The 12,237-nt window shown below is 42.4% G+C and overlaps 1 protein-coding gene across 1 annotated transcript in view; it reads left to right on the plus strand.

Moving 5' to 3' along the window:
* The first annotated feature begins 8,506 nt into the window (after window positions 1–8,506).
* The window catches only part of LOC137299390 (cysteine dioxygenase type 1-like), a 49,566-nt gene continuing 45,835 nt past the window's right edge, over window positions 8,507–12,237 (plus strand). The window contains exon 1 of the mRNA XM_067968095.1: window positions 8,507–8,780. Coding sequence (XP_067824196.1) covers window positions 8,611–8,780 — 170 coding nt within the window. The 5' untranslated portion in view covers window positions 8,507–8,610. The remainder of the gene's footprint in view (window positions 8,781–12,237) is intronic.

Consider the following 12,237-nt stretch of genomic DNA (forward strand, 5'->3'; position numbering starts at 1 on the left):
GCTAGTTCTGGAGCACAAGTCTTCAGCACTACAGCCGGGATGTTGTCGGGGCCCATAACCTTTGCTGTATCCAGTGCACTCAGCCATTTCTTGATATCACGTGGAGTGAATCGAATTGGCTGAAAACTGGCATCTGTGATGGTGGGGATATCGGGAGGAGGCCGAGATGGATTATCCACTCGGCACTTCTGGCTGAAGATGGTTGCAAACGCTTCAGTCTTGTCTTTTGCACTCACGTGCTGGACTCCGCCATCATTGAGGATGGAGATGTTTACAGAGCCTCTTCCTCCCGTTAGTTGTTTAATTGTCCACCACCATTCACGACTGGATGTGGCAGGACTGCAGAGCTTTGATCTGATCCATTGGTTGTGGAATCGCTTAGCTCTGTCTATAGCAAGTTGCTTCCGCTGTTTAGTACGCATGTAGTCCTGAGTTGTAGCTTCACCAGGTTGGCACCTCATTTTTAGGTACGCCTGGTGCTGCTCCTGGCATGCTCTTTTACACTCCTCATTGAACCAGGGTTGATCCCCTGGCTTGTTGGTAATGGTAGAGTGAGGAATATGCTGGGCCATGAGGTTACAGATTGTGCTGGAATACAATTCTGCTGCTGCTGATGGCCCACAGCGCCTCATGGATGCCCAGTTTTGAGCTGCTCGATCTGTTCTGAATCTATCCCATTTAGCACGGTGGTAGTGCCACACAACATGTTGGATGGTGTCCTCAGTACGAAGACGGGACTTCATCTCCACAAGGACTATGCAGTGGTCACTCCTACCAATACTGTCATGGACAGATGCATCTGCGACAGGTAGATTGGTGAGGACGAGGTCAAGTAGGTTTTTCACTCGTGTTGGTTCACTCACCACACTGCCGCAGGCCCAGTCTGGCAGCTATGTCCTTCAGGACTCGGCCAGCTCGGTCAGTAGTGGTGCTACCGAGCCACTCTTGGTGATGGACATTGAAGTCCCCCACCCAGAGTACATTCTGTGCCCTTGCTACCCTCAGTGCTTCCTCCAAGTGGTGCTCACCATGGAGGAGGACTGATTCGTCAGCTGAGGGAGGGCGGTAGGTGGTAATCAGCAGGAGGTTTCTTTGCCTATGTTTGACCTGACGTCATGAGATTTCATGGGATCTGGAGTCAATGTTGAGGAATCCCAGGGCCACTCCCTCCTGACTGTATATCACTGTACCGCCACCTCTGGTGGGTCAGGACATATCCAGGGATGGTGATGGAAGAGTCTGGGACATTTGCTGAAAGGTATGATTCTGTGAGTATGGCTTTGTCAGGCTGTTGCTTTGAGAATCCCTACGTGGTCAGTTTTCGGTAAAATATTAAGATGCCTACGTGGCAAAGAAGCAGAATGCAAAATGGTTAGAAAGGGTTAATTAGTTAGTAACTGAGATTGGTACAGGTGGCCTGGCCTCCTGCTGGGCCATATGTTTGCGTAGTCAGCAGGTTTGCATGGTCTTAGCAATGTAGAGTCTTTGATGTGATTCAAGGACTGGTCTGAATGTCTCCATGTTTATGGCAGATCAATATAGGTAACGAGCTTAGCCAAAGTTGAAAGACATTCCAGGTTGGGAGATAAGGAACAGAAGGAACAGGGAAGAACATTCCAAGTTGGAAGGTGAGGAAGTATCCCCTTTGATGTCTAACAGCAGCATGATCAGCACATGGACGATTTATGATTGGCCGGAAATAATGTAACCTCGCATGGCAACCTGTGCCCGGCTTATGATTGGTGTTGACCCTCGTTAAGTATGTTCCAACCCTATTGATTTGTATAAAAACGTGTGGATTTCTGTATGTTTTTGTTCTTGCTCTGCCAGCATAGAGGGACTCTATCAGGAGTCCAAATCAATGCTGCAGACTAAGAACCCTGCTATTAAAGTTGTGCTGAACTTTAAAATGTATTCGACTTCAGTTTTTACTGAACCAGACTGAGGGGAAAGAATCCGGATCGTCAGCTTGACTAGTCTGTGGGACAGCTCTCCCAATTTTGGCACAAGTCCCCAGATGTTCATGAGGAGGACTTTGCAGGGTCGACTGGGCTTGGTTTGCCTTTATCGTGTCTGGTGCCTAGTGGTCCGTCCGGTTTTATTCTTATTATGACTTTTTTTAAGCGAGATTTTACAACTGAATGGCTTGCTAGGCCTTTTCAGAGGGCAATTAAGAATCAACCACATTGCTGTGGGTTTGGAGTCATATATAGGCAGGTTTCCTTCCCTAAAGGGCATTAGTGAACCAGATGGGTTTTTACAATAATCCGGTAATTTCATGGCTACCATTACTGATACTAGTTTCTTTTCATTCCAGATTTTATTTAATTAATTGAATGTAAATTCCCCAGCTGCCATGGCAGGATTTGAACTCATGACTCCGGATTATTAGTCCAGGCCTCTGGATTACTAGTCCAGTAACACAACCACATAACCAACGTTTTATACAAGTTTAACATAACTGCTCTGCTTTTCTATTCAATTCCTGTTGAAATGAACCCTAGTGCTTTGTTTGCTTTTTTATGGCCTTATTAACCTGTGTCGCTACTTTTAGTGATTTGTGTGTCTGTATCCCAGGACCCCACTTAGACTCTTACTTTCCAAGGTGTATGTGGCCTCCTTTGATAGTCTTCCTATCAAAATGCACCACCTCACACTTATCTATATTGAAATTCATTTGCCAATTACACGCCCGTTCTGCAAGTTTGTAAATGTCTTCTCATATTTTGTCACCAATTTGGTGTCATCGGCAAATTTTGAACTTGAACTTCCGATTCTCAAGTCCAAATCATTTATATAAACAGTGAACAACAGTGGTCCCAGCACCGACCCTTATGGAACACCACTTCTCACCTTTTGCCAGTCCGAGTAGCTACCCTTAACCCCTACTCTCTGTTTTCTGTTTTGTAGCCAGCCTGCTATCCATTCTGCTACTTGTCCCCTGACTCCACATGCTCTGACCTTAGTCATGGGTCTACTATGTGATAACTTATCAGAGGCTTTTTGAAAATGGAGTCAAGAATCAACACCTTCAAAGTACCAGAGGAGGATGTCGAACTGGACTCTATCAGGATTCAGCACCCTCAAGGGAGGAGGGACCAAATGTTTTTGGCAGCAGAAAATATGTTTGCTACAATAATTCACTTACCGCCCCCACCCCAATAACTGTTCCAGTTTTTCTTGTCACTCCATCTGAGACTGAACAATCCCACAGTGCAATTTTCTCCTGATCAGTTCCCACAAGACCAGGAGCTGGTGCAGAGTGATGGTGAATTTGACCCAGGTTAGCCAGGTCCAAGTATCAGACACTGAACTCTTTTTACCCAGTTCAGGTTTGGCGGACAGACCGTGGAGTCAGTTCTGTGGGGTACCCTGCTGTCCCTAGGAGCAAAGCCTCTCAAACTGTCTCCTGATATTTCTGGTCCCTCAATGTGTCCTTCTCCACAGGCCAATGGTAGAATTTCACTCCAATGACGAATGTTGGCATTGCTAAATCTCTCACTTTCACCTTTGAAAATCAAAGCAGAAAATGCCAGAGCCCAGAGCAGGTCAGTCAGCATCTGTAAACAGAAGAGACAGGCTCTTGGGGTTTGGGATGTCAACCTGTCCATTATTAGACTCTTCCATGTTTATCTTGGCCCTTCCCTTATTGTCTTGCATTCTTCAGTGTGTTATGGTTCTCATTCTTTATACATGTCAGCCTTCCAGTGAGTGTAACGGTAGAGAAACTGGAACAGTGAGTGAGACGGGCGAACTGTGCTCACACAAACAAGAGATGGTTTCTGTTTCTCCTGGCTTGTGATGGTGATCTACAGCGCTCGATTGTGTAACACTTTGAACACTGAAACGGCTGCATTTTCCTCCAATTTCTGTCACAGCTGAATTACTGTCCTCAGTCAGTCTATGAACTTGGGCCGAGGCTGTTAAGATGATACTGATCATCATTTTCTGTGTCACAGGGTCACTACAGGCCCCCTCTTCTTAATAATCAGGGTACTGATCTCACCCACATCCAGGATATAACTCGTATTTTTCACATACATACCAAAGCAGAGGATTTGCAAATTCTGACCTCACTGAGCATTCAGGTAGGAGTGGGGGAGCCAATGAGTTGGTGTTGGGGTGGAGATAGCAGGGGATTCAGCAGCAGCCTACAGTTGCCAACTCTCCAGGATTGTCCTGGAGTCTCCAGGAATTGAAGATTAATCTCCAGGATGACTGCTGCGAGCAACCCGGGAGAAAAATCATTGGGATATCAAAACAACTGTGTTTCTTTCATTTCCTTTGAACATTTTCATTTGTTAGTTGTAAAAATATTGGAGATGGGAGAAAACGCCTGTTTGACTGTCAGTCAAGATTAATCAAATTGGGTAACAAAGAGTCTGTTCACTTTCCAATTGGCTGGGAAGGCATTGCGCCCAGAGGATGGACCAATGGCGGGAGTGTGGGGGCAGGACGGTTCGAGGCAGGAGGTCATGTGATGAAACCTCCAGGAATACACCCAACCAGAGTTGGCAACCCAAAGCAGCACTGCGGAGAGGAACCAGTCACACAGATTTTTATCAGTTAATGCTGACAGACTGACTATGTCCCAAAGCACTGACTGTCAGCTTACAACTCAAGATACCAGAGGAGCAAGTGTAACAGGACTCCATCAGGAGTCAACACCTTCAAGGTTCTATTGGACTATGTGGACAACATCATAGAATTACATAGAATGTACAGCACAGAAACAGAACATTCAGCCCAAAGGGTCTATGCCGGTGTCTATTCTCCACACGAGCCGCCTCCTAGCTTACTTCATCTAACCCTATCGGCATATCCTTCTATTCCTTTCTTCCTCATGTGTTTATCTAGCTGCCTCTTAAATGCATCTATGCTAGTCGCCTCAACTACTCCATGTGGTAGCAAGTTCCACAATCTAACCACTCTTTGAGTAAAGAAGTTTCTCCTGAATTCCCTATTGGATTTATTAGTGACTCTTATATTACTGGTCCCTAATTTTGGTCTCCCTCACAAGTGGAAACATCTTTTCTATGTCGACCCTATCAATCCCTTTCATAATCTTAAAGACCTCTATCAGGTCACCCCTCAGCCTTCTCTTTTCTAAAGAAAAGAGCCCCAGTCTGTTCAATCTTTCCTCATAGATATAACTTCTCGGTTCTGGTATCATCCTTGTAAATCTTTTTTGCACCTTCACCAGTGCCTCTACATCCTGTTTATAATATGGAGACCAGAACTGTTCACAGCACTCCAAGTGTGGTCTAACCAAGTTTAAAATAACTTCTCTGCTTTCAATTCTGTCCCTCTAGAAATGTACCCCAGTGCTTTTTTAATGACCTTATTAACCTGTGTCACTACTTTTAGTGATTTGTCTATCTGTACCCCCAGAATCCTCTGTTCCTCCACCCCGTTTAGACTCTTATTATCCAAGCAGTATGTGGCCTCCTTATTCTTCCTACCAAAATGCACCACCTCACACTTATCTATATTGAAATTCATTTGCCAATCACATGTCCATTCTGCAAGTTTATTAATGTATTTTTGTATTTTATCGCAGTCTTCCTCAGTATTAATTGAATCCCCTCAATTTGGTGTTATTTGCAAATTTTGACATTGTACTTCCAATTCCTAAGTCCAAATCATTTATGTAAATGGTGACTATCAGTGGTCCCAGCACCGATCCTTGTGGGACACCACTTCCTCCCTTTTGCCAGTCTGAGTAACTACCCTTAACCCCAACTCTCTGTTTTCTGTTTTGTACCTAGCTGCTATCCATTCTGCTATTTTTCCCATGACTCCACATGCTCTGAATGTTAACTGATGACACCCCCCACCCCGCCCCGACCCACCCTGATGCCAAATATTCTGACTCTCCCCCCACCAGGTCCTGGAGATTTGTCTATATTCAGTCCCACCATTTGTTCCATTGCCATATCTTTACTTATATTAAATCCAATGAGTTCCTGCTTTTAATTTATTTTTATTTTCACTTGTAATGCTGGTATTTTACCCTCTTCTTCTGTGAAGACACATACAAAGTACTCATTTAATAAGTCTGCCATTTCTTTATTGTCGATTACAGTATCACCTATGTCTATATTTAATGGGCCCACATTCCCCTATATCACTCTCTTTCTCTTATTATAGTCATAAAAACTTTTACCGTTAGCTGTGATATGCTATGCAAGCTTTTCATAATCCTTTTTGCACCACTTAATACTTTCTTTGTATCCCTATGTTGTTTTTTATAGCTCTCCCAGTCCGACTTTTCTTGCATTTTTTAGCTTGATACTGTCTCTTATCTCATTTGTTGACAATTGTTGCTTAACTGCACAAGTGGAGCTTTTGCCTTTTTGGGGTATGTACTGGTCTTTTATTGTGCCAATTACTTCTCTGAATACTTCCCACTGTGTGGTTTACCCATTAGGTTTACTCATTAACAGTTCAGCCCAGTTTACTGTGGTCAATTGATGTCTCATCCCTTTGAAATTTGCCATACTGAAGTTTAAAACCTTGGTTTGTTACTCTCCCTTTCAAACTTAATATCAAATTTGATCATATTATGGTCACTGTTCACGAGATGTTCCCTTACCATCAGATTATTAACTAATTCTGCCTCGTTACTCATCACTAAATCTCATATGGCCTGTTCTCTCGTTGGTTCTAAAACATACTGTTCCACAAAGCTATCTTGAATATTCTAGAAAGTAGCTGCCTTTACGACTTGAGCTGTTTTGCTTCTCCCAGTCTTTGTGAAAATTAAAATCACCCATTATAATTGCATTATTTCTGCTACGTGCTTCTCTGATCTCCGTATTGATACATTCTGCCACTACATCACTAGATTCAGGAGGTCTGTAGACAGTCTTGCATCCTTTGCTGTTCCTTAATTCTACCCAACGTGTTTCCACTGCCTGATCAGCTTCACTAAAATCCTTTCTTTCTACTGCTGTAATTGTGTCTTTTATCAATATTGCTACTCCCCTCTTTCCCCAATATCCCTGTCCTTTGTAAAGAACCAAGTTTAACAAGCCTACAGAGGCAAGCCTACAGTGTGTTAGCAGGCTATTCGACTGTGAAAGCCACATACACATACTGAAGGCAGCCAGTTTGCAACAGCTGATACTGTGGGTAAATGACAGGACAGACATAGAACACCAATTTACAGACTCTCAATTCTAAATCGATCCCTACAAGGAAACCGGTTGTGGGCTGCCGATTATATGCGTTGTGCAGTTGTCCATCGGATCAGGCATTAAATTTATAAATGAGTGTAAGGAATAATTTTCCGGGAAAACCTGAGATTCTTTTGCAAAAACTGAATAGAAAATATTTCTACGTTAATCCGCGTGTTTGATCCTGACAAAAATTCCAGACACTTTCCCCCTATATGGAAAAAAATTGAACTTAGATCAAAATCTTGTAACATTATTAAACTTTGTGGTAACAATTTGACCGCATTAACATTTAAAACGCATTAACCAAACCTCTGCTTAGAAAATGTCCCACAGGCCTCGAAAATTATTTTTCTTCTTTTGTAATATTTAATACAATAAAGTATTTATGCTGTGTGAAAAGTTCCAGTACAGATACGGCTCGTGTTTAGACACTGTACCAATGGATTGTAATCTGCACAGTGACTGCCATTAATCTCACTGCTGGTGGTTGAAATGGTTACCTGTATTTGTCGAACTTTGCGAATTTGCTCCGTTCTGCGGGGTTATTAACTCCAAGTAATGCCCAGCTTGTAGCCAGGTTTCTGTAATGGCTACTACATCATACCCCTTTAAGCTGAATTTGTGTTTCTAACTCACTTGTTTTATGCTATGTGTATTCGTGTACAGAACTCTTATTTGGGTTACAGTGCCCACCCTGTCCTGATGTACTGTTCAGATAGGAGTGGGGGGTCGGTTTTTGTGGAGCAAGACTCGGTGGGAAGTGGGAGTCGAATTTAGGGGTTCGGTTCGCGCTGATTCTTGTCCAGATACACAGGGACTGGACATCCAAATTCCGGATAGTTGGCTGGTTTGTTTTTAGTTGGGGGAGAGTCAATAACATCTTCTTGCAGAATGTGGGAGCGTGACGCTGTTCTTCTGAATGAACCAGACACTGAGATACAGCAAAGCTGCGATCCATCAATAGTAAAAAAAAACATGTAAAATGACTTCAACAATGTGGCATAACTGTGTTGTGCATCATCATACCTCTCCAGAACCTACAGGAATGTAAACCATCCCTAAAATTTCACCGTAGGACTAGTTCCAATTGAAAGTTCAACAACAAAAAACTCCAAAGCATTTTAGCACAATTTGAGATAACTTTGATACAAAATATTAAACTGTGAACCTTCGGCACACAAGACTATATTGAGTCACAAGCTCAGAATGCAGGGTCCATATGTACGCTGTGGTAATGTATTGATAAGTTCATGTTACTTTAATTCCCTGAAGTCCCTCCCTCTGTTCCAAAGTCCGCCCACAATTTTATTCCAGACCTCTTATAAATTTTGCTGCTGTTCTGTCACCACTTATTCTTTCCTTGAATCTGACCTGCCGTTCGTTTGTTCCTTTTAAATTCACTGAAAGCGTAAGTAAAATAAGCAATAGGATGAATCAGACTCAACTCCAGGTACCTGAGACGTTATCGGATCTGATCAAACAACTTCATGAGATTTTCGCGAATGATAAAATCAGTGTGGATGAGGTGCACGCTCTGATGGAATCTTACAAAAGTAACCCCGCAGAATGGACTAAATTCGCAAAGTTCGACAAATACAGGTAACCATTTAAACCACCAGCAGTGAGACTAACGGCAGTCACTGTGCAGATTACATTCTGTTGGTACAGTGTCGAGTCATCTGTACTGGAACTTTTCACACTGCATAAATACTTTTTTTGTATTAAATAAGCAGGGGTTCGGTTAATGCGTTTTAAATGTTAATACAGTTAAATTATTACAATAAAGTTTAACAATGTTGCAAGATTTTGCTCTAAGTTCAACAACTTTCTCCCAAAGCTAGGGAGGGAAGAGGGCTGGAATTTTTGACAGGATCAAATTCGCAGACTTTACGTGGAGCTCTTTTCGATTCAGTTTTTCCAAACAAATCTCAGGTTTTGCTGGCAAATTATTCCTTACGCTCATTTATAAATGTAATGCATTGGAATGTGCCTGATCCGATGGACAACTGCACAATACACATAATTGGCAGCCTACAACCGGTTTCCTTCTAAGGATCAATTTATAATTGGGTGTCTGTAAGTTAGTGTTCTATGTCTGTGCTGTCATTTATAGCCAATGGCTTTTACTGACAGCATCAGCTGGTGCAAACTGGTTGCCCTCAGTATGTTTATGTGCCTTCCACAGTCAAATAGTCTGCCAACACAGTCTGTAGACTTGCACTTGCAGGCTTGTTAAATTTGGTTGAAGTACAGGTGATCAGCTGGCATCATTCCTCAGTGACTTCAGGAGAGCAAAAAGGGATTTTAAAAAAAGGGGGGCAGTCAGTCTGTCTTGGAGCAGTCCAGGGATCTTAAAGGGACGCTGTCTTTGTGGAAAAATGTTTGACAAATCTTTTATTGTTTAAGTGGGGGTAGGGCAGGAAGCTGTGTTCATCGCAGTGATGTAAGATCATTTTGGGTTAAAAAAAGCAAATTAAAAAAGTTTTGCTAGATATGTGTTCATGAGGTTGGTTTTGCCTCAAAGCTAACCAATTCAAGCTGTTTACATTTCTTCAAAGATAACTACGGGCAGAGGCTTCTACTAGAATAACATTTGTTGACTTGAACATAAAAAGATGAATTTGGGATTCTCAATCTTAAATTGCTCCCCATCAACCTGCAGCATTGTTTAAAAACTAATTTTCCTAAACAGTGAAACTGCAAGTATCCTGTTGTTATAGTTAGTCATTAACACTCTCAGAGGTAGGTACGTCGTGTAGTTAGTAACTAAGCCACTTCCCCGATATTCACCATTTCAAAGCCATGTTGCTGTGCTCAGTAACACAACATCTGTTAAATATTTCAGAGATCACCCCAGTTCTTTTTTCCCACCTCCCCCATCACCAACATGAACCATTGGACCTGTTTACATGAAGTCAGTAATTTTGTGTTTCTGTTTGTTTTGTGCACTGAATCTTATCAATAAGTAGGTCACGAAAATCAGCATTGTGGCTTGCGGTTGAAATGTCTCGAAGGTACTTTTTTACATGGACAAATGCAGCCATCAAGTGAACAGCCAGCTAATCTGTTTTATCAGGATGTTGCTTGAGGAAGGAATGTTGGCTGTTTACATAGCAATGCTTTCTTGGAATTATAACATTTTCTGACAATAATCCCACACCCTGGGGCACCCTTCCCATTCCTCAGTTTTAGCACTCTAGTCTACGAGTCAGAAGGTTGTGGGTTCAGGCCCAAGTCCAGAGACTTGAGCATACAATCAAGGCTGACACTCTAGTGTAGTACTGAGGGAGTGCTGCACTGTCGGAGGTTAAAATGAGGCCTCGTCTGCCCTCTCAGGTGGATGTAAAAGACCCATGGCATTATTCGAAGAAGAGCAGGAGAGTTCCCCCCGGTGTTCTGGCCAATATTTATCCCTCAACCAACATCACTAAAATCATATTATCTGATCATTATCACATTGCTGTTTGTGCTGATGCCTTTCCTACATTACAACAGTAACTACACTTCAAAAGTACTTAAATGACTGTAAAGTGCTTTGGGATGTCGTTCTTTCCTTTACTGCATATCCTGCAACCTCACACCCAATCATTACATAACCCAGAAATACCTTCCCCAATTACATAGAATTACATAGAGGCTATAGTACAGGAATGGGCCATTCTGCCCAACTGATCTATGCCAGCATTTATGCTCCATACAGGCCTCCTCCCACCCCTCTTCATCTAACCCTATCACCATATCCTTCGATTCCTTTCTCCCCCATGTGCTTATCTAGCTTCCGCATAATTCCCCACAATTCTCTCACAGCTATAAACCTTCCTCCCAAATTCTCACACACATTGAAATCCAGCCAATACTCTCAAACCTCAAGATTCTACTGCCAGTAAAGCTCAAATTTCAAAAGTTTTGTTCAGATAAAATTTATATTGTTTTTTTTTAAACTGAGGTGTGTGTGTGAGAGACAGAGTAGGATGACAGATTTGATTAAATGCTTGCAGCATTTGTTTGTATTTGAATTATAAGAGTATTGAGGTGAGAGAGAGAGGCAGAAAGAGTGTCTTTCCTCATTCTAATTTGAGTTGCTTTTAAAATAAACAAATGAATTGAATTTTGAATGCTTCTCAAGCAAACGTAAAGGCTCTGATTGTCTTCACCTGCATTTTGTTGATAGTTAGAAAATGTAAACATTCTAATTAATGACAGCTGTGAGAGAAAGATAGAGAGTGAGACAGTGAGACACAGAAAGAGACAGAGGTAGAGCCATATAAACAGACAAAGAGCACACAAGTGACACAAAGAAAAAGAGACAGAAACAGACACAGAAAGAGAGACATGGTGTCATATATGCAGGACCGAATCACAAAATATTGAATTCAGTGTTTGGAGAGAACTTTCAGAAACTTACAAACCAATGCTGCCAGATTCAGGATCCCCCTCCCCTCCAGCCCATGCTGTCAGGCCCATACCTATGCCCTTCACCCTCTTCACTGCTGACAGACACCCAGCAATCAAATCCTATATTCCACCCTCCATTCTGCCAAACCTAAGGGTCTTCCATCACAGTGATGCCGGACCACAGGACAAGCCCCCCTCTCCCCCCTCTCCCTCCTTCTCCCCCCTCCATATTGCCAAACTCCATCCCAGTCCTGAAAAATTCCATAACCATCCCTCGGAACCACTAAAGCCCAAGACTGCCCCAGTGCAGCTATCTCCCTCCACCCTACTCCTCAATACAGCTAAATACCAATACTTACCTCCAATTGTTACATCTCATGTACCAACTTGCTGTGGATTCCCAGCTTTAAACAAGGGGTAGAGTTTCCATTTTGAACACAATCGGGAAATTGCGCCCGAAATTCGCCCGAAATTGCGCTGGTTAGGTTACACTTCAAGTTTCCGCTAAAAAGCATTTGCACAATCACAAACGTAATATCTACCATGAACCAACGCAATCTGGTAGCGTAATAGGATGTAATGGTTTATTTTTTATTCTTTGCATTAAAAAATATTCATTGATGCATTTAAGAGTGGTAAACTGTTGCAGTTTTATTAATAT

This window comes from Heptranchias perlo, chromosome 29 (genome assembly GCF_035084215.1).
Source record: "Heptranchias perlo isolate sHepPer1 chromosome 29, sHepPer1.hap1, whole genome shotgun sequence".
NCBI classification, from domain to species: Eukaryota; Metazoa; Chordata; class Chondrichthyes; order Hexanchiformes; family Hexanchidae; genus Heptranchias; species Heptranchias perlo.